The sequence below is a fragment of the Mya arenaria genome, chromosome 17 (genome assembly GCF_026914265.1).
Source record: "Mya arenaria isolate MELC-2E11 chromosome 17, ASM2691426v1".
In the NCBI taxonomy this organism is placed as follows: Eukaryota; Metazoa; Mollusca; class Bivalvia; order Myida; family Myidae; genus Mya; species Mya arenaria.
The window spans coordinates 40,937,873-40,961,351 of record NC_069138.1 but is presented as its reverse complement, the minus strand read 5'-3'; the positions used below and the strand labels follow the sequence as shown (position 1 = coordinate 40,961,351).

Sequence of the window (23,479 nt, the reverse complement as noted above, 5' to 3'; positions counted from 1 at the left end):
ACAAGGGATGCAGATTTTAACAGATCATATACAACAAAAAGTGTTAATACTCTTAGGTATAGATGACATAATGCACCAGTCAATTGTAACCACGCCCCCCCCCCCCCCCAGGTCCGGGGGTATACCGGGGAGAGCCGGGGAAATGGGCCGTATTTTACCTTTCAGGTGGACCCGCAGTGCCGGGTGAATGCGGTGGTTTTGTCTTCGCGCAAAATGTAGCGAAAAATGAGCCTTACCTAGGGCCCTTGGGGTGCGGGGCATTTGGTGGGGATTTTACCATCAGTTCGTCCCCGTTTTACCCGGGGTTGGCTGGACCGAAAGTCAAAGTCCCCGCTATTCCCCGGACCTGGGGGGGCGTGGTTACAATTGACTAGTGCATAATGACAAACAACACTTTCTTCATGTTAATTAAACGTTGGTCGTGCCATGGGAGATAACCTCCTCCATACTGAACTACAAAACAGATGTAGTTATCGCTTAATGCTGATTACCACACATAAGTTCGAGGAGAGACATGCCCAACTCAAAGTCAATCACCGGAAGCGGCGTTTTACATGTGCTTCTCTCAGTGACCGCTGTATATACACATTATATGTTATATACCGTACACATACATACACGGAACATCATAATACGCGGCCGGTGTTGATGAAGGATAGTTGGCGGTAGTATGTTAGGTTGAGAGGTTGGTGGGCGGGCTCTGCGGTCCGATTGTGCAGCCACTCCTCCAGGCACTCGAGCGCACGCGGCTGGTAATCCAGGAAGAACTTGTTAACGAACAAGTGCCGCTTGTGCACGAGCGCCGCGAGGTCCCCGAGCCCAAACACGCAAACGCTTCGCACATACTTGCCTTTGCACGGGACCACTCCGCCCCAACCGGCGTGCACAGCCAACCAAGGCTTATCATCTGGCTTACCTGAAACAGAGGTATTTAAAATTGATACGCTTTTTCGTTTTCAAATACTGTTAAATAATCGAGACTAACTGAAAACACAGTGATCCTTCCAACCAGTTCGATTGTCGATCATGTGCAACTTGTGTGCTTTATAAACATTACTCAATAGTTATTTTATAATGCTGCGTACTGTTGTGTTATAAAACAAAGCAAATATAATTAACATACACGGAACTCGGCTAACATCATTTATATTGTCTTTCTTTTAATAATCAGGTAACACAAAATTGATGTCATGGTCATCGGATTATTTTTAAATTGGGCAGTCGCATACTGTTAAATATATCTGAATAGCCGTTAAAAGTTTTAGTGTTCGGGATTATATTTTTTCTACTTGAACCATCATCTGTTTAAATATACGGATTCACCGGATGAAAATCGATTACGGCCAATTCGACAAAATATAATTTCGAAACATGTTTATTTCGATTCATTTAAAGCCGAAATCAAACTTCATTTTACAGTCGTTGTTTATGATTGTGCGCTATTTTCAGGTAATTATATTGTATATTCTATGCACTGCTCCATGAACAGATAAAATATTAGGCGCCATGAAGACAGAATAATCATCATAACAACATGCATAGAATACTAAGCTGAAAATCGAACGTTGCCAACATTCGAATGTGAATGGGTCTTTTTTTGTCGGGGGGGGGGGGGGTCTTGGGCGAAATATAATAACAAATTTCTCCCAACCCAGATAAGTAGAACCAACTATCTGGCCATGCAGGGAATTCTTACCTTGCCCACGGCCAAAGATAAAAAGAACCCGTTTTTAAAAAACATATATACATTTTAACTACATTTTGATTAACCGAGGTCGGAGAAAAAGCATCTTCCATGGCCGCTTGTGTTAGATAGGTTCATCGCAACCCTTGCGCAGGATGTTATGCGAAAACGAGGTTTACCGAATAACACCCTACGATCGGGTTGGGGTGGACCTATCTTAAAGTCTCGGCAATGAAAGATACATAATTATACTCTTTGACACATACAATCTTTAAACGGAGCAATAATCATTACTAGGACTACCACTATCATGTCCCTGGACTCCCGTGTGAAGCAACGTTCATGACTTTACTAGACAAAATGCTCTTGAAACTCATTTTAAAGCGCATGCGTGGTCACGTGCTCTCGAAAGTCAGTCTATAGTGAATTCAAAACTTGCATTGCCGGCCGCTGGATCCTATCATTTTCATGTTTGCTAAGTCTGATAGTCAGACCAAGAAGCTAGATCCAAGACTGACTTGAGCGTAAAACTATGATCCGTAAGGATGCTGAAGTGTGGGTTGCATGTGTGCTACCCCGTGTATATCTACTACCTACCTGAGTAGTGCGAACCTGGAGTGCCGAGGTTCTGGTTGTACTGCAGAGTTGCCCAATAGTACTCGTCCGGGCTGTACACGTCCCGCATCCAGTCCAGCAGCTCCCGAGCCGCCTTACTCTGGAGCATCCATTCCACGAACGCCCGGCTGAACACGCCGTATGCGCTTCCCTTGACCATCGTCACATTCGCCGGTGGATCCACCAGCTGGTAGTTTGTCTTATATATTTTCGGTTTTATTTGGTCCTTTGCAACTCGTTTATAAGCGTATCTAAATTTGAATCTATGTTCTAGTCGTCCATTGCCTGTACGACCTTTTATATCATTAGCACCGTTGTATGTTTGTAAAATTTGCACTATTTCTTTGGTCGTTTTAATCGGGAACTGCTGACTGGGAAGGTTAATAAAATACTTCCAATTCCTGTTCCTCTGCATGAGATCCTGCATACAGTTGATATCCGCTTGGAGGCGGGTAAAGCCGGCGTATACCACGTATTCCTTCCGAGAGACTACAAACACGTTCGGGAAGCAGTCAGCTATGCCCTGAACGGCCTGGTGAACTACCGGCCGCGCGTCCATGTCCACGTGCAGACAGAACACGTTCCGCGGCGTGTACAGCGCACGCAATAGCCGTTCTGCTTGTTCCACCTCTTTGTAAAGCAGTATGCTATAGGCCACTGGAAACTCTTCCTCTTCCGCAGAGAGAATATAGTTCCTGTAATCTCGATATTCTTTGAACTTATCACAGTCTTTTGTTAACTTGATATATGATATGTCTGATATATTGCCACCACGCACGAACCCATCTTTGTCCATAATTTCCATTCCTTTGTTAATTTCTTTTAAGTCGCCCCTAAGGACAGCTGCACAGTTAAAGTCAAATACTCGTCGTCTAGCTGTGCGGAGTATTTTAGTTAATCTCTTACCAGTTGCAATGTCTTTCTCAATGTGTCGAGTTTCTGTACGAGTTGTGCTCCCGGACAAGTAATAGAGATTCTTAACCGACCTATGATATAACATGGAGGCCGGCTGGTGGTTGGTGGACAGACGGATGGACATCCACAGCACCAGGCATAAAAGCAGCACCAGCGCCAGGGTACGTCGCCAGAACCACGTCCGCCGCATTCCCGACCCCGTATGCAGTCTGCAACAACAACAAAGCGACTTGGAAACACGTGTTTTTGTTGTGTTTTATTTCATTTCTTAAAATTATTTAGTCTTGTATTGTTTTTGTGTGTTAAGCGGTTGCAAAAGGCACACTCGCAATTTCGTGAACCTACCTTCTAATTAATGCAAACCTAAAGCATTTAAATGTACATGTATATCCGAATTTATCACACCTTAAAGACCGAACAAAATAAATAAAACAAGAGCTTCAAAATATCAGTTGTTCTTATATGTGGTGTCTAGATGTTAAAACCGTTAAAGACCTTTTTCTCAAAAAGCATTTTAACGTGGATCTTTTTAGTACAGTGCTTACCGTAAAGCTAGCGGTTTTAAATTAGCGGTTTAGCGGTTTAGCGGCGTTAAGTGAGCGGCATGCAGTTAGCGGCCTAGCGGCTCGTAGGCTTGAAGATAGAGGCCTAGTATAGGGGCTTGGAACAGTGTGGACATACCACGTGGTTTGTGACGTCGCATTTTGTTATAACATGAAGCAAAAGACAGCTCGATTCGGAAAGGATTATGTACACTATACTCGGTTACTGAGCGATATGTTAAGCAATTTATAGTTTTTTAAGAAATCGTGGGCAAATGCTGAGAATGTACAAAATATTGTTTGTTATAACGAAAAGCAAATTACGTTTCTGGTCCAAAAAGTTTTTCATATATATATTTATATTGACAATTGCCGACCTCTCTCCTTCTTGCCATGAGCCCAATTAAAACCTGTTTTGTAATATGTGTTCGCATAGACAGTTATATATATATGACAAATAAATTTCACAATCATACTGCTTAGTATGTCACTCAATTTATTTATCAGGAAACACATTCCAACAACACATCGCATGTTCTTCATTAGCTCGTCTGTTTCTGACAAAATGGACTTTATGCGTCGTATATAATTTTATGTTCACTTTAAACGTTGTAAAAAACTACTTAAAGTGATAATCAATATAAGTAAATATATCAAAATATAAATCACTGATAACAAGATTGTTACCGTGTATTTAATTGCTTTAAACGCTTAAACAGTAAATGATTAGTGGATTCTGACAGATTTACGGCGATCGACGATCGTCTCCGTAAAAATGTTTTGGAGATATTGTTAATGCCATTGACCCCATCTTACATACTAATGATATAGCTAAAATCATTAATGAATAAGCTCATATAATGTTTATGCATATTAAAAGTATAAGCATGCATATGATAACCAACATTCACAACAAAAGCAGTAAGCCAACATATGATTCTGCATCCAGACTATGTTTTACAAGATGGACAAGAACATGTTGAACCGTCCCAGAGACTTATCATTGATTTCAATTAAGACAGCGTTGATATTTTTCTAATGTGATTTGGTAAAGAGTTCCATAGTCTGGCTGCTGAATACCTACAGGAGTTCAAACCATACCTTGTTCTATAGACTTTTGGCAGTTCAGTCACATTTGTATATCTGTAATCATAGTGAGAATGTTTAATATTTACAATTTAATGTAGATATATAGGTCCCTGTTTATTCAAAATCTTAAAAAGCTTCAATAGCAGCAGTTCTCATTCTCCTCACTTTAAGTGATGGTAAGCCAGATTTTTCAAGTAGGGTTTCGTAGGAGCTTGTATTATCATTATAAATAAAACGAAGGGCTCTGTACTGGATTTTCTCAATCTAAGCTGTATTTGTTTTACAAGAGAAGTGCAATAATTAAAAATCGAGAGTATGAAAGAGTGATACATCGTCAGTCTGCCAAGTTTAGTAAGGTTGTTATCAATTCTTTTTTATAGCATTTAGCTGTCTTGATGCCTTCTTACAGATTGTAGCCACATGGCTTTTAAAATTTAGAAGATAGTCGAAGGTGGCCCCAAGTAACACAACTTCATTTTCACAATTAACAATAACATAATTGAATCTAAAGTGCAAATCTAAATCATGTGTTTTCCTTCCGAGGGATATTGCCTGAAATTTCTCCGGGTTTGCCTGCACAAGATTGTCTAAAAACCACTTAATCAGTGTAAGACTATCTGATTTAAGGACCTGAACAAGGTTTTCAGGTGAATCACCTGCATAAGACAATGTATTTCATCTGCATAGTTGTAGAGACTAGAATCAGAGACAAAGTGAAATATATCATTAATAAAAACATTGAATAGAATCGGACCAAATATTGAACCCTGATGAACTCCATTGACTATAATTTGGTCTAAAAGCACTAAGATAAGGGTAAAAAATATTACCAAATTGATCCATTAGCTGTGTGTAGATGGCCCTTTCAAACACTTTCTACAGGAAGAAGGCTAACAGGTCTGTAACTGCCCTTTTCTAGCGTACTTTTCTTTTTATGGATGGGAGCAACTTGTACATGGTTCATGTTTTCTGGAAAGGAAGATTGATCAATACTGTTATTAACAAATAATATCAGAGGATGACAAATGGCAGGGGCAGCATGTTTGAGCATTTTTACAGATATACCGTCATGACCTAACGTCCTCGTACTGTTCATTTTCTCTATATGATTAAGGACGAAATCAATATCAACATGTTTGAAATTCAATTCTGAGTTTGGTCAGATATAAGATCATCACTTTCTTCTAGTACAGTGTTTTTAGACACAACAGTTCCTTTGTTTATCATAAAAGGTTTAATTGTGTTCCAAAATTCAGTACTTTTACATCCACCATTACATATTTTAATAAATTATTCCTCACAGATTTCCTTCTGAGTTTGTTAACAGTTCCTTGATTGTTTATAGTTATGCCAATTAACATCAGTTTTGTTCTTCATAAACTTATTGTAACACATATGCTTCTTATAGATTTCTTTTCTTAACTCAGAATTCATAAAAGGTGCAGGTTTCAAGGGTTTTCTCCTTGTTTTAATAGGAGCATGTTTATCATAACATTCTTAGATATGTATACTGAGACTTTCTGATTCATTATCAATGTTTGTAACAACCAGTAAATTGATGAAATCACAGTGTGCAAGATACAGCTTTTTAGATGTGCGTCAGACTTGCCATGATTTCCAACAACCTGATAAATGAAGTAAATCATTTCAATTCAAAGCCAAACAGAGATACTGTCTTGTTAACAATGCATTAATTATATGACTTAAATAATGTTGGACATTTGAATCGATCGATTATACGTGTTTTAGATGTCAAATCATTTTATAACATTGACCTTGTTAGTATTACACACACACAGTGACACACCCACCGTCATTTGTAAAAAGGCAATTGTTTTAAAATGGATAACAGCATGGGAATACTTGACTGAAAATGTCATTTGGTTCTGTTCGATTTAACGAAATCTAATAATTTATAGTGTTTTCATGAGAAAGTACCAATGACTCTAACACTGATCATGATATGGGTGACGACGAATTCGAATTGGGAGGGGGGTGGGTTATATAAAAAAGATCCTTCACATTGTAATGCAATGTAACCTGAGGTAAAAAGTCAAGGATAAACACAATCTGCACTGAGCCATTAACATTTACCGAGTCGTGAACATTCATGAAGCATATTTTTTACCCGCAGTATGTTCAACAGTTTTGAGAAAAGTGTCTTGTCAATATCTGTAGAGAATATTTGTTTATCGTATATATGAAATAAATTGCTAGCAGCACATCTTAAAAAAGCAAAATATATCATGAATATTAACAGTTAAAACAAACACCTCTATCTTAAATGTGTGCTTTATTGTCTTCTAATATCAAATGCTGCGGGACACTACACATTTAATTATGCTTCACAAACAACCTAAACAAAATGTACCTCCTTGGGAAGGAAAACTCATAGACATGTTCCCATTTTGCTGTTAAAATGTTTAGTTTCAGCATTGTAAACTGTTTGAAGATTATCTTTGAACAATTCAAGATGAGGAGGTTCAAGGTTGGCGTTTGACATTTTGAAACTTGCCGTTTGAAAACATCGTTCGGATCAAAGGGGGTTGTCACGGTGCCAGGACTCTATATTAGGGTCAGTTGTGACAAAAACTAGGTCCAGACCCAAAAACCATGTGACCCCCCTTATATACATGTATAGACAAGGGTTCCAACTAAAAAAATGCCTGTTTTCCACATGACTTTAATTAAGGCTATTTTTTAAATATTGTCCTTCAACTAAACAGTAAACGAGGATCTTACTGGATAAGTTGTTTTTATGCCCCCACAAAGTGGCGGCATATAGGGTTGCCTTTGTCCGTACGTACGTCTGTCCGTCTGTCTGTCTGTCTGTACGTACGTACGTCCCGAAGATTGTTTCCGATCTAATTCTTGAAAACCGTTTGTCCAATCCTCACCAAACACATGTTTGTGACCATAATATCTTGATCAAGTTCGATAGTCATGGAAATCGCTTTAGTCATTTAGGAGTTACGGCCTTTTTTTGCCAAAAATACTTCAAAAATATGTCCAATGTGGATCCAACAAGTTTTTTCCTGCCTGAATGGCGCCATATAACCTATACAGTCTTGCGATGCCGTAAAACCCAACTCAACTCAACTTATTTTTTCAGATTTTATTGTCTCTCATATTCAAAATAGGCGACCCCTTACTCTTCAGTTTTTATTGCATTTTTGGTCCCAAATATGTTCTGAATTGTGCGACGAATTGTACGCACGGGCGTATTGTGCGTAACGGTAGCTACGCCACTGATTTTATTCAAATATCAATATCTGATTGTAAACACATGTATTTGCCTAAGGCCTAAAAATGTTTGGTTAGGGTAACACCCTTTTCAAAAACAGGTAAGGAAGGTGGGCTTTTTTAATTTATTATATTTTTATTATGCTTTATATAAGAACGTTTGTTGTTGTATTTTTACCAACTTACTTTAAAAAAACCTATTTCGTAGGTAGGGTCGGATAACCCGAACCAAATGTATTTGCTTAGGCCTAATGTTGCATGAATGGATATCCGTTTCATATTCGTGTAATGTAATTAGCTTGCTGACTATACAATAGGCTGGCACTGGCTGAAAAGCTCAACAATTTAAGAAAAGGAAGGGTTAGTGTATTTACAATTCACAAGTACTTCACATAATAAAATATGGTTATGTTCATAACATTTAATATTTTTAAACATAATGACGATAATTAGCAAATATGTATAAAATTAGCTTTTCTTCGACTGTAAACAAATGCCCACCTAGATCAATAAAGATGCACTCTTACTCCCAAATAAGCAGTAGCACAATTAATACAGTTGTTTTGATTTACTAAAGAAGATGATTAAATATAAAAAAGAATGGTTTTTATAAAGAATGCCGTGTTTAATTTGAATGAAAGGTGAAGAAAGCACGATATTTCTACGGTATGAGACGATATTTGATCAATGTAAATCTTTGTAGTGTTCATTGAAAAAACATTTTTATTATTATTATTATTATTATTGTTATTATTATTATTATTATTATTATTATTATTTTACCCAATAATTATCTGATTCTGTCTCCTTGCTACGCATACCTATTGTAAATATCAAATCTTATTTCGAGCTTTTACACTATACAATCCAATCCCTAAAGTCAAAATGATGAATTGAAAAATACTACGGAATTTCTTCTTGTCCATGGTTACAGACCACTAAATTAATTTTTTATACATTATATAGTCAATTGACCAATTTGCTTGCAAGGTAACACTGTTTTCTAGTGCTTCACGATCCCCAACGACATATATTAGGGGAAGGCACCAATTGTGTACTTTACATTAAACAACGTTAGAAAGAAAGTTACGCTTCTCCTGAGAAAAATAAAGAAATGGTTGAACGTTACCTCGAGGGAGGCATGGTAATTGTAGAGCCAAAATGCACGTCATGATATTTTGAAAATATATACTATATACTACTTATCAGGAGAAAACAGGTTCCGAAAATCCCATTTTGTCATTGTTTCGCCTCCGTCTTGCATATCACCTGGTCCGGACTACCTGGTCTGTTATCAGAAATCCAGGTATATACCCACCTGGTCAGGACTACCTGGTCTGTTATCAGAAATCCAGGTATATCCCACCTGATCCGGACTACCTGTTCTGTTATCACAAATCCAGGTCTATATCCACCTGATCCAGACTACCTGGCCTGTTCTGTTATCACAAATCCAGGTATATACCCACCTGGTCCGGACTACCTGTTCTGTTATCACAAATCCAGGTCTATACTCATCTGACCCGGACTTTCTGGTATGTTCTGTTATCACACGTCCAGGTCTATACCCACCTGATCCGGACTACCTGTTCTGTTATCACAAATCCAGGTCTATACCCACCTGGTCCGGACTACCTGGTATGTTCCGTTATCAGAAATCCAGGTTTATACCCACCTGGTCCGGACTACCTTTTCTGTTATCACGAATCCAGGTTTATACCCACCTGATCCGGGCTTCCAGGTCTGTTATCAGAAATCCAGGTCTATACCCACCTGGTCCGGACTACCTGTTCTGTTATCACAAATCCAAGTCTTTATCCATCTGATCCGTACTATCTGGCCTGTTCTGTTATCACAAATCCAGTTCTATACCCACCTGGTCCGGACTACTTGTTCTGTTATCACAAATCCAGGCCTATATCCACCAGATCCGGACTACCTTTTCTGTTATCAGAAATCAAGGTCTATACCCACCTGGTCCGGACTACCTGGTCTGTTCTGTCATCACAAATCTAGGTCTAAACCCACCTGGTCCCGACTACCTGGTATTTTATCAAATATCCAGGTCTATACCCACCTGATCCGGACTACCTGTTCTGTCATCACAAATCCAGGTCTATACCCACCTGGTCCGGACTACCTGGTCTGTTCTGTTATCACAAATCCAGGTCTATACCCACCTGGTCCGGACTATCTTGGCTCTTCTGTTATCAGAAATCCAGGTCTATACCCACCTGGTCCGGACTACCTGTACTGTTATCACAAATCCAGGTCTATACCCACCTGGTCCGGACTACCTAGTCTGTTCTGTCATCACAAATCCAGGTCTATACCCACCTGGTCCGGACTACCTTGTATTTTATCAAACATCCAGGTCTATACCCACCTGATCCGGACTACCTGGTCTGTTCTGTTATCAGAAATCCTGGTCTATACCCACCTGATCGTGACTACCTGTTCTGTTATCAGAAATCCAGGTATATACCCACCTGATCTGGACTACCTGGTATGTTCTGTTATCAGAAATCCAGGTCTATACCCACCTAATCCGGACTATCTTGGCTGTTCTGTTATCAAAAATCCAGTTATATACCCACCTGGTCCGGACTACCTGTTCTGTTATCACAAATCCAGGTCTATACCCACCTGATCCGGACTACCTATTATGTCATCACAAATCCAGGTCAATACCCACCTTGTCCGGACTATCTGGGCTGTTCTGTTATCAGAAATCCAGGTCTATACCCACCTGATCCGGACTACCTGTTCTGTTATCACAAATCCAGGTCTATACCCACCTGATCCGGACTACCTGTTCTGTTATCAGAAATCCAGGTATATACCCACCTGGTCCGGACTGCCTGGTATGTTCTGTTATCAGAAATCCAGGTCTATACCCACCTGATCCGGACAACCTGTTCTGTTATCACGAATCCAGGTCTATATTCACCTGGTCTAGACTACCTGTTATGTCATCACAAATCCAGGTCTATACCCACCTGGTCCGGACTGCCTGGTATGTTCTGTTATCAGAAATCCAGGTCTATACCCACCTGATCCGGACTATCTGGTATGTTCTGTTATTACAAATCCAGGTCTATACCTTCCTGATCCGGACAACCTGTTCTGTTATCACGAATCCAGGTCTATACTCACCTAGTCCGGACTACCTGTTCTGTGACCATAATTCCAGGTCTATACCCACCTGGTCTAGACTACCTGTTATGTCATCACAAATCCAGGTCTATACCCACCTGGTCCGGACTATCTGGTCTGTTCTGTTATCAGAAATCCAGGTCTATACCCACCTGATCCGGACTACCCGTTCTGTTATCACAAATCCAGGTCTATTACCACTTGGTCCGGACTACCTGTTCTGTTATCAGAAATCCAGGTATATACCCACCTGGTCCGGACTACCTGGTATGTTCTGTTATTACAAATCCAGGTCTATACCCACCTGATCCGGACAACCTATTCTGTTATCACGAATCCAGGTCTATGCCCACCTGGTTTGGACTACCTGTTCTGTTATCATAAATCCAGGTCTATACCCACCTGGTCCGGACTACCTGTACTGTTATCACAAATCCAGGTCTATACCCACCTGGTCCGGACTACCTAGTCTGTTCTGTCATCACAAATCCAGGTCTATACCCACCTGGTCCGGACTACCTTGTATTTTATCAAACATCCAGGTCTATACCCACCTGATCCGGACTACCTGGTCTGTTCTGTTATCAGAAATCCTGGTCTATACCCACCTGATCGTGACTACCTGTTCTGTTATCAGAAATCCAGGTATATACCCACCTGATCTGGACTACCTGGTATGTTCTGTTATCAGAAATCCAGGTCTATACCCACCTAATCCGGACTATCTTGGCTGTTCTGTTATCAAAAATCCAGTTATATACCCACCTGGTCCGGACTACCTGTTCTGTTATCACAAATCCAGGTCTATACCCACCTGATCCGGACTACCTATTATGTCATCACAAATCCAGGTCAATACCCACCTTGTCCGGACTATCTGGGCTGTTCTGTTATCAGAAATCCAGGTCTATACCCACCTGATCCGGACTACCTGTTCTGTTATCACAAATCCAGGTCTATACCCACCTGATCCGGACTACCTGTTCTGTTATCAGAAATCCAGGTATATACCCACCTGGTCCGGACTGCCTGGTATGTTCTGTTATCAGAAATCCAGGTCTATACCCACCTGATCCGGACAACCTGTTCTGTTATCACGAATCCAGGTCTATATTCACCTGGTCTAGACTACCTGTTATGTCATCACAAATCCAGGTCTATACCCACCTGGTCCGGACTGCCTGGTATGTTCTGTTATCAGAAATCCAGGTCTATACCCACCTGATCCGGACTATCTGGTATGTTCTGTTATTACAAATCCAGGTCTATACCTTCCTGATCCGGACAACCTGTTCTGTTATCACGAATCCAGGTCTATACTCACCTAGTCCGGACTACCTGTTCTGTGACCATAATTCCAGGTCTATACCCACCTGGTCTAGACTACCTGTTATGTCATCACAAATCCAGGTCTATACCCACCTGGTCCGGACTATCTGGTCTGTTCTGTTATCAGAAATCCAGGTCTATACCCACCTGATCCGGACTACCCGTTCTGTTATCACAAATCCAGGTCTATTACCACTTGGTCCGGACTACCTGTTCTGTTATCAGAAATCCAGGTATATACCCACCTGGTCCGGACTACCTGGTATGTTCTGTTATTACAAATCCAGGTCTATACCCACCTGATCCGGACAACCTATTCTGTTATCACGAATCCAGGTCTATGCCCACCTGGTTTGGACTACCTGTTCTGTTATCATAAATCCAGGTCTATACCCACCTGATCCGGACTACCTGTTCTGTCATCACAAATCCAGGTCTATACCCACCTGGTCCGGACTATCTGGGCTGTTCTGTTATCAGAAATCCAGGTATATACCCACCTGATCCGGACTATCTGGTCTATTCCGTTATCACAAATCCAGGTCTATACCCACCTGATTCGGACTACCTGTTCTGTTATCACAAATCCAGGTCTATACCCACTTGGTCCGGACTACCTGTTCTGTTATCACAAATCCAGGTTTATACCCACCTGATCTGGACTACCTGGTATGTTCTGTTATTACAAATCCAGGTCTATACCCACCTGATCCGGACAACCTATTCTGTTATCACGAATCCAGGTCTATGCCCACCTGGTTCGGACTACCTGTTCTGTTATCATAAATCGAGGTCTATACCCACCTGGTCTAGACTACCTGTTATGTCATCACAAATCCAGGTCTATACCCACCTGGTCCGGACTGCCTGGTATGTTCTGTTATCAGAAATCCAGGTCTATACCCACCTGATCCGGACTATCTGGTCTATTCCGTTATCACAAATCCAGGTCTATACCCACCTGATTCGGACTACCTGTTCTGTTATCAGAAATCCAGGTCTATACCCACCTGATCCAGACAACCTGTTCTTTCATCACAAATCCAGGTCTATACCCACCTGGTCCAGACAACCTGTTCTTTCATCACAAATCCAGGTCTATACCCACCTGGTCCAGACAACCTGTTCTTTCATCACAAATCCAGGTCTATACCCACCTGATCCAGACAACCTGTTCTTTCATCACAAATCCAGGTCTATACCCACCTGGTCCGGACAACCTGGTCTGTTCTGTTATCAGAAGTCCAGGTCTATACCCACCTGATCCGGACTACCTGGTATTTTCTGTTATTACAAATCCAGGTCTATACCCACCTGATCCGGACTACCTGTTCTGTCATCACTACCTGGTCTGTTTTGTTATCACGAATCCAGGTCTATACCCACCTGGTCCGGACTATCTGGTCTAATCTAGGTATATACCCACCTGGTCCGGACTACCTGGTATGTTCTGTTATCAGAAATCCGAACTATTTTTGCTGTGCAGCTTCTTCCAAACACAAATATGTCTTCGATTTCAGCATTTTGTCAACTCAGCATTTGAGTTCAAATTCAATAAGAAAACATGGTCTGTTTCAGTTTGTACAAAGAATTTAGTATAATTTTCAATTTTCATTAAATAAACAAAAATGCATGCATATTATAATGCATTTTAACTCGCTGAAGAGGTGCACGACTAAAAATCATTAAAGAAACTGAGTTCGAACTATATATTTACTTCATTTAAATAGAAATTGTTGATCTAAATGTGTTATCTATTTGGAAGAGCTGTTTGATTCATTCAATTTTAAGATAATAATGATTTAAAAACAAGTTTCAGAAGAAAACGCATACAAATAAATAATAGGAAACAATTTAAGGCCGTTTTGTTAATGTATGAATAAAAAACATTGATTTACCATTGTTTTCCAAGAAAATGCATGAACAATTCCTTTGAAATTGAGAACAAAATTAGGCCGCTAGGCCGCCAAGTAAACGCCGCTAAGCCGCTTACTTCACGCCGCTAGGCCGCTTACTTCACGCCGCTAGGCCGCCAAGTTAACGCCGCTAGGCCACTTACTTCACGCCGCTAGGCCGCTTACTTCACGCCGCTAGGCCGCCAAGTTAACGCCGCTAGGCCGCTTACTTCACGCCGCTAGGCCGCTTATTTCACGCCACTTGGCCGCCAAGTTAACGCCGCTAGGCCACTTACTTCACGCCGCTAGGCCACTTACTTCACGCTGCTAGGCCGCTTACTTCACGCCGCTAGGCCGCTTACTTCACGCCGCTAGGCCACTTACTTCACGCCGCTAGGCCGCTTACTTCACGCCGCTAGGCCGCTTACTTCACGCCGCTAGGCCGCTTACTTCACGCCGCTAGGCCACTTACTTCACTCCGTTAGGCCGCTTACTTCACGCCGCTAGGCCGCTTACTTCACGCCGCTAGGCCACTTACTTCACGCCGCTAGGCCATTTACTTCACGCCGCTAGGCCACTTACTTCACGCCGCTAGGCCTCTTACTTCACGCCGCTAGGCCGCTTACTTCACGCCGCTAGACCGCTTACTTCACGCCGCTAGGCCGCTTACTTCACGCCGCTAGGCCGCTTACTTCACGCCGCTAGGCCTCTTACTTCACGCCGCTAGGCCTCTTACTTCACGCCGCTAGGCCGCTTACTTCACGCCGCTAGGCCGCTTACTTCACGCCGCTAGGCCGCTTACTTCACGCCGCTAGGCCGCTTACTTCACGCCGCTAGGCCGCTTACTTCACGCCGCTAGGCCGCTTACTTTACGCCGCTAGGCCGCTTACTTCACGCCGCTAGGCCGCTTACTTCACGCCGCTAGGCCGCTTACTTCACGCCGCTAGGCCACTTACTTCACGCCGCTAGGCCACTTACTTCACGCCGCTAGGCCGCTGCTAGGCCACTTACTTCACGCCGCTAGGCCGCTTACTTCACGCCGCTAGGCCACTTACTTCACGCCGCTAGGCCGCTTACTTCACGCCGCTAGGCCGCTTACTTCACGCCGCTAGGCCGCTTACTTCACGCCGCTAGGCCGCTTACTTCACGCCGCTAGGCCGCTTACTTCACGCCGCTAGGCCGCTTACTTCACGCCGCTAGGCCGCTTACTTCACGTATATAACTACCAACTACATGTAGTTGTATATTCGCGAATAAACCGCTGGAAATGGTAGAATATCAGTTTTCAAATGTACGAAAAATAGTAATTGAAAACAGTGTTTGTTACAAAGATATTCACCCAAGTGTCACATTGTCAGCCATTGTCAGATCTGTTTAATTACTATCCAAGACGAAAATAAGCGACAACAACAACAACAACAACAACCCAACCAGGTTGTGTGACAATGAATCTTGTCCCGTGACAAAGCGACAACTTCCTGTCTCACGTCTGAATTATTGATGCCTCCCTGAGTCTTCCTTGCCGCTAAAACTTCTGGCTAAATGACCAACAACTGTTTATTGCGAACTCGAGGAAGATATTTTTATTTGAGAAAGTACCGATAATAACAAAGTTCAAAGTGTCATTGAATTATGTTAATTCTGTACCAAGAGAGTTAAGTGCATCGTCACATTCACATTCTTTGTTTTATTACAATGTATTAACAACATTTGAACATTGCTGTTTCTTCTTTTGTTAAACAAACATGTACATGTAACAACAACCTAAAGAAAAAGTCCATTTATGGCATCATTCATAAACACTATAGGTTGGCCTTAGCGTCTTATACGGGACAGAACACAGGTGTGTGAAGTTGGCTGAACATACGACATTGAAATAAACGTTCAAATTTCATTTACAGTATTCGATTTTATATTCTGATTAATATTCACACTTTCAACAACATTTGCGACATTGAAAATATTTACGACATTCACAATATTCGAATGTCGCAAATTTTATTAATGTCGCTAGTGTTGTGAATGTTGCTTAAAGCTTAAACATAGGATGTCGCGAATTTCGGTTATGTATCTGAGTACCTATATTCAGCAAACTTCACTCAGCTAAAATAATCATTTATTAACAGCATGTATTTTGATAGTTGTAAATAGTGTTTTGGTGGTCAATGTGTTTTCTCCACCTACGGCCGGATATCCTGGTAGAGCGTGTTGTCCGAGGGGTGGATGGGGACGTTGCACCGATCTTTCGTACAACAGAACGTGCAATCAAAATCTAACGTGTACACGTAGCGATCGTCGAAGTTCTGGCACTTGTCACTGTCGCTTGTTCCGACGTACCAGTCTCGGTAGCACGTGTCAACGTTACCGCATCTGTAAGTACACGTGTGCATGTACATCATGGCATTTTAGAGTTTTACATTCGGAACTCCTCGGCCATTTTTATCGAAAAAACATTGTTTTGATAAAAATGACAGGAACTCCGAGTGAAGAGCTTAAGTCTTTGAAATAAGAAAGAGTATTTTTCTTTTGAATGTGTAACACTTGACATGACTTGAAAGTGAATAAACAAGCATCGCACGGCGTTATTCTATAGATTCTAAAAGAATGAAATGAAAGTTGACAAGATTTTTGTTACAGTTGACATTTTAGATTGACCCAGGATCTCTTGACGACCATGCTGACATATACAAACATCGTACGGCGTTACACTGAAGCTTCTAGAGGATGGGCGACTGACGATTTCACGACGGCCCTACTGCCGTAAACAAAGATATAACGGCAATATACTGAACATTCTAGGGAATGGTGACTCACGATCTCTTGACGGCCCTGCTGCTGTTAACAATTAAACATACAACGGCGACATACTGAACATTCTAGAGAATGGTGAGTCACGATCTCTTGACGGCCCTATTTCCGTAAACAAACATATAACGGCGATATACTGAACATGCTAGGGAATGGTGACTCACGATCTCTTGACGGCCCTGCTGCCGTTAACAAACATATAACGGCGATATACTGAACATTCTAAGGAATTGTGACTCACGATTTCATGACGGCCCTGTTGCCGTAAACAGACATATAACGGCGATATACTGAACATTCTAGGGAATGGTGACTCACGATTTCACGACGGCCATGCTGCCGTAAACAGACATATAACGGCGATATACTGAACATTCTAGGGAATTGTGACTCACGATCTCTTGACGGCCTTGCTGCCGTAAACAAACATATAACGGCGATATACTAAACATTCTAAGGAATTGTGACTCAAGATCTCTTGACGGCCCTGCTGCCTTTAACAAACATATAACGGCGATATACTGGACATTCTAGGGAATGGGTGACTCACGATTTCACGACGGCCCTACTGCCGTAAACAAACATATAACGGCAGTATACTGAACATTCTAGGGAATGGTGACTCACGATCTCTTGACGGCCCTGCTGCTGTTAACAAAGATATAACGGCGATATACTGAACATTCTAGGGAATGGTGACTCACGATCTCTTGACGGCCCTACTGCCGTAAACAAACATATAACGTCGATATACTGAACATTCTAGGGAATTGAGACTCACGATTTCATGACGGCCATGCTGCCGTAAACAAACATATAACGGCGATATACTGAACATTCTAGGGAATGGTGACTCACGATTTCACGACGCCCATGCTGCCGTAAACAGACATATAACGGCAATATACTGAACATTCTAGGGAATGGTGACTCACGATTTCACGACGGCCATGCTGCCGTAAACAGACATATAACGGTAATATACTGAACATTCTAGGGAATGGTGACTCACGATTTCACGACGGCAATGCTGCCGTAAACAGACATATAACGGCGATATACTGAACATTCTAGGGAATTGTGACTCACGATCTCTTGACGATCCTGCTGCCGTCTGCTCGGTTGCTGATCACGTTAATACAGTAGTTGTTTGGCGGCTGACACGCTGTCATGTGGTATAGCTGCTCACAGATGCCCGGGGGTCCGAAACACGTGGCACACTGGGCTGAATGTCAAGGTCAGATTTAAATTAGCATTAACATGGGGATTATCATGGCTGAAAATGTTAATCTAGCACAAGAGATAGTGATCATGGTCGGTAACAAAGTAGCAATATACGTTCTGATATATATATATATATATATATATATATATAGGTTTATATAATACACGCCCTTGACCTTTAGAGATATATATATATATATAAATATTCAATGTTGTGGATCGGTCCATGACATTGTAGTAGGTAAGCGGGCAGGATACGAATTGTTTCTTACTAGGGTTTGGTGGTATCGTATAGTGAGGCTTTGGTGTTGGCACTGGGGTATTTGTCGTTGTTTTCATTGCTGTAGTAGTTGGTTTTGGTGTTGTCATGATAGTTGTTGGTTCTGTTGTTGTCATTGTTGTTTGTCCTGGTGTTGTTGTTGTTGTTGTCGGATTTGTCGCTGTTCTTGTTGTCGTTGTTGGGACTGTCATGGTAGAACTTGTAATTGTTGTATCTGGTGTTGTTGCTGTTGATGATATTGTCTTTGCGTTTGTTGCCTTCCTTGTTGTCGTCATTGTTTGTCCTGTTGCCGTTGTTGAAGAAACGCTCGATGGTGATATAATTGCTGGTGTAGTTAGTTTTGAAGTTATTGTTGTTGTTGGTGCTGCTGTTGGTGCTGCTGTTGATGATGATGGCGTAGTGGTAAGCATCGTTTTGGTTGTCTCAGTTGTCCCTGAAAAAAGATATGAATTAATATTACCAACGTTTAATTAATCACTAGCAACTTAAGACGCGGCCGCACCGCCGCCCTCTAAAATTGTTAAAGTTTATTCTTTATATCATTATCCGAGACACAATATGAAAACATTGCACTTGAGAATGAAATATTTTAGACTTAAATGTCTCGATCTTTCCTGTGGGACGCATTCAAGCCCCAATTAACTGATTAAAACTATGTATTGTTCTTATTCTTTGGGAAGCGATCGCACGTTCTTTCCTGCACTTCCACAGTACGCCCCTTCTAACGCGAAATACTGGATCCGCCCCTGAATACTTTATTTTTGCTTTTAGGAAAAACCAACAAATTATGGCGTGTATGAAGTTTATAAAATAAAACTATGCTTTAGTACAAACATCTAAACTTATTAGATCTAAATTGCAAGTATGAACTCATGTTGACCTGTTTGTTGTCCTTTTCCTTATTCCAACCATAATGGTTGCTATGGTTTGTTGACAAATTGTTAACAAAGATGAGCTGTATTCATGCAAATTATAAAACTACCCCTCACTGTCAAAGTTCACGGCGTTATCCGGTACGGGAGCTCTGTTACAGGGCGGGTCACCTGCGTTGCCCTGGCAACAGTACTGGCATATTCGGTCGGCTCCGGGGTCGAATTTAACATCAGACCCGGAAGAAGAGGTCCGACACGCGGATGCGAGAGACGAGTGGTCGTACACACACTCCAGCTTCGTGGAACAACTGCAACATTATCGAACTGAATTGTGTCAACTTGCATTAAGATGACAATGCAACAGAATATAATTTCTTATGACCTACATTTTGTAAATATGTACAATTACTGTAATATATATATATATATATATATATATATATATATATATATATATATATATATATATATATATGTACACATGTATGTTCAAAATAGTCAAATCTGAGATATCCGAGCGAAATTAGCATTCATATGTCCTATTTAAGAGCATTTTCTTTCGACAATAAACTGAATTTTTTAATAAAAACGCGTATAATATTACGTTTTCTTGACAACGGTGAGGTTGCCGTCGATGTCCACTTGGACGGCATTTAGGCAAAATGTCTCGTACGGCTGGCAAACCGTGACCGGAAGTGAGCTGGACTGGCAGTTGGCGCCGTCACATGTCTCACATACTTCAAAGAACAGATTCGCAATTTCAATAGATTGATAAGAATAACTTTTAATCAAATTCTTAATAGCAATACATTTATTTACATTCGTGTATACATAAGCGTGTATGTGCCTAATAATTAATAATGGATATACACTTCGACAAATTTCCAATTGGCCACCATAAAAATTTGATGCTAAGCGACATTTTTAATCAATAAATCTAATTTTTGGTTATTTTTGTATTGTACAAACCAACCTATCGATTTGTTTAAAGAAAACACGTATTCATGTACAAAATCATCCATGCGGAACGGTAGGTGCGAAAATAGTAGGGATGCAAACGAATATTCGAATATTCGATCAAACGTTTGGTATTCGAATGTCAAAATCGGTATTCGAATATTCGAAAAAAAAGTTCGATAAAGAGAACAAAACACATTTTGCCTTCATCACTGATGTTGTTTATAAAGCTCGTTTGTCTTGTTTTTACTACGATTGGCCCCTAATCCTGGAGGTGTGAATGTGATGACAAGACACGCGTCATGTGTCATTTAGGGACATATCGTCGGGTACTATAAAAAGTCCCCCTATTTTTACATTAACTGGCTGTCCGCCCGGTTAGCTCAATCGGTAGAGCGTTGGACTCTGAATCGGACAACCCGGGTTCGATTCCCGGGCGGACCAGGTCACTTCAGTTGTGATTGGTTATGAAATCCTTTCTACGACCATTCGCACTGTACCACTGCCCCTGGCATGTACAGAAGTTGTCAGTTCCTTGCAGAGGTGAAGGCACCCAGTACTGGTTCTGCCCAGGATAGGTGTGCGGTGGTTGAACTGTCACTCTGGGACCCTTCAATGTGCTCACGCCGGGACCCGGAGTATAAACTACTAACACCACCACCACATTAACTGGCTAGGGATCGGATTTAACACGAATGTGTTATCTTGGCTGCAAATTATGCTGTGCAACATAGCGCAAATCGAGGTGATGATATGATTGCCACAATAGATGAGTCCAATTCTCTAATGTTTTCGTTTTACTATTTAACTAATTCCCGAGTTGGTTTGGGTTTTCCATAATCATATTTAGTCAGTTTATAGGTCAATCTCAGAACGAGGCTGATCATCCTACGGAAAGACCTTCTATTGGCGCAAAACATAGGACTCCATCTAATTTCACATTGTTTACAAAAGACAGCGGAATTGAATAATTCCATTTTGTTGTTTGTCTGCTTATAATGTATTGCTTTTTTCTTCCTGAAAATGGAGAATTTCAAAGGCTCATTTGAGGAAAATCAGGGTCCGCCGCGCGTACTTGCTACGACAAAATAGGGTTTAAATGTCCCGGCTATTACTTTAACGAATAATGATAGTAGTTTACTACATCTTTTTAAATATGAATTTCGGTAATCGAATATTCGATCGAAAGAATTAACGAATATTCGAATATCTATTTTGCCATTCGTTTGCATCCTTAGAAAATAGCCTATGTGCTCGAGTTTCTACTGCACGGCATGCTAGTTGTCGAATATGTAAGGAATGAATTCTTCGTGGATTGTCTTTTATGAAAAACATTAAATATGGCGAGAATGAGCAGTGCAGAATGCGCTCAAGCCGTCGGAATATTTCGTGCCGGAACCCCCATCAGACAGGTATGTTACGCGTCGTTATAAAAGTTGCAATATGTGTTCTTATTTGATGTGTGTGAAGTTAGCTCAGCCATCGGCAATCGACAATCGACATTCGATATTATATAGCAAATCTTCAATGTCGAGCTGCAATGTCGAGCTAGAATTCAGTCCAGCTCGACGTTCCAGGTCGACATTAAATATCTGCTATATAATATCGAATGGCGAGCTAGAATTCCGTCCAGCTCGAAGTTCCAGGTCGACATTGAAGATTTGCTATATAATATCGAATGTCGAGATAGAATTCCGTCCAGCTCGACAATTCATCACAACATTGAAGATTTGCTATATAATATCGAATGTCGAGCTAGAATTCCGTCCAGCTCGACATTGCAGCTCGACATTGAAGATTTGCTATATAATATCAAATGTCGAGCTAGAATTCCGTCCAGCTCGACAATTCATCACGACATTGAAGATTTGCTATATAATATCGAATGTCGAGCTAGAATTCCGTCCAGCTCGACATTGCAGCTCGACATTGAAGATTTGCTATGTAATATCGAATGTCGAGCTAGAATTCTGTCCAGCTCGACATTGCAGCTCGACATTGAAGATTTGCTATATAATATCGAATGTCGATTGTCTATTGCCGACGGCTGAGCCAACTTCACACACATTATTATTTGTAATTAAGTGCAAAATATTCACAGAAACATGTTTGTTTATATTAATCTGTAGGTGATTATTATTTACGTGAAAACGGTCGTAAACAATAACACGAGTGGTCAACCAAACAATACCTGTGTCATATCGGACTGACCAATCATACAATGAAATACATTGTATCCTATTTACATTCACCTTTGAATCAACTTTAAGTGGATTTTATTATTTTTCAGGTTGCACGGCTTTTTAATATGCGACATTTCAGTATTTAAACTCTCTGGGCGAAATTTGTACAAACCGGAAGTGTAGCGGATCTCCGACGACGCCCCAAAAGAAGAGTGACGACTCCCCAACAGGACTTTCAATTTGTCAATGACCACCTTCAGGGTCGTTTTACCACGGCAGCGACGACGGCACGTTAGACATTGGGCAGACACAACCACGCAATATACCCACAGACAGTGCGCAATCGCCTAAAGGCTGTCGGCTTGTGGTGCCGTCGTCACCTGCGGGTTCCGATACTTACCGCAAGGCACAGGCAGGCAAGATTATTGTGGGCCAGGCGACTTTTGCGATTTACAAGGGCGGACTGGGCCAATGTTTTATATCTTGATGAGACACACATCGCACTACGTGGGAATGGCAGATGTGCTCGCGTATATCGTCGTCGGGGTGAGCAGAACAATGAGATCTGTCTGGTAGAATTGGATAACTTCAGGGATGGTTCCATTATGCTGTGGGCTGGAGTTTCCATGCACACGAAAACTCTAATTGTACCCATTCAAGGAAACATGGACGCGATGAGGTATCAAA

General features: G+C 41.3%; 2 protein-coding genes across 2 annotated transcripts in view; both read right to left on the bottom strand.

Moving 5' to 3' along the window:
• Positions 1–399: 399 nt before the first annotated feature.
• On the bottom strand, positions 400–3,419 carry LOC128224807 (beta-1,3-galactosyl-O-glycosyl-glycoprotein beta-1,6-N-acetylglucosaminyltransferase-like). The gene is made up of 2 exons (XM_052934871.1): positions 2,282–3,419; positions 400–916 (listed from the first exon to the last, which is right to left on the bottom strand). Exons 1-2 carry the CDS (start codon positions 3,402–3,404, stop codon positions 627–629), a joined length of 1,413 nt encoding a protein of 470 aa, XP_052790831.1. The 5' UTR covers positions 3,405–3,419; the 3' UTR covers positions 400–626.
• Positions 3,420–16,135: 12,716 nt separating this feature from the next.
• The window catches only part of LOC128223487 (mucin-2-like), a 42,871-nt gene continuing 35,527 nt past the window's right edge, over positions 16,136–23,479 (bottom strand). Inside the window, exons 18-22 of the mRNA XM_052932767.1 lie at positions 20,257–20,389; positions 19,770–19,960; positions 18,773–19,213; positions 18,366–18,501; positions 16,136–16,838 (exon numbers count right to left, since the gene is read on the bottom strand). Coding sequence (XP_052788727.1) covers positions 16,649–16,838; positions 18,366–18,501; positions 18,773–19,213; positions 19,770–19,960; positions 20,257–20,389 — 1,091 coding nt within the window. The 3' untranslated portion in view covers positions 16,136–16,648. The remainder of the gene's footprint in view (positions 16,839–18,365; positions 18,502–18,772; positions 19,214–19,769; positions 19,961–20,256; positions 20,390–23,479) is intronic.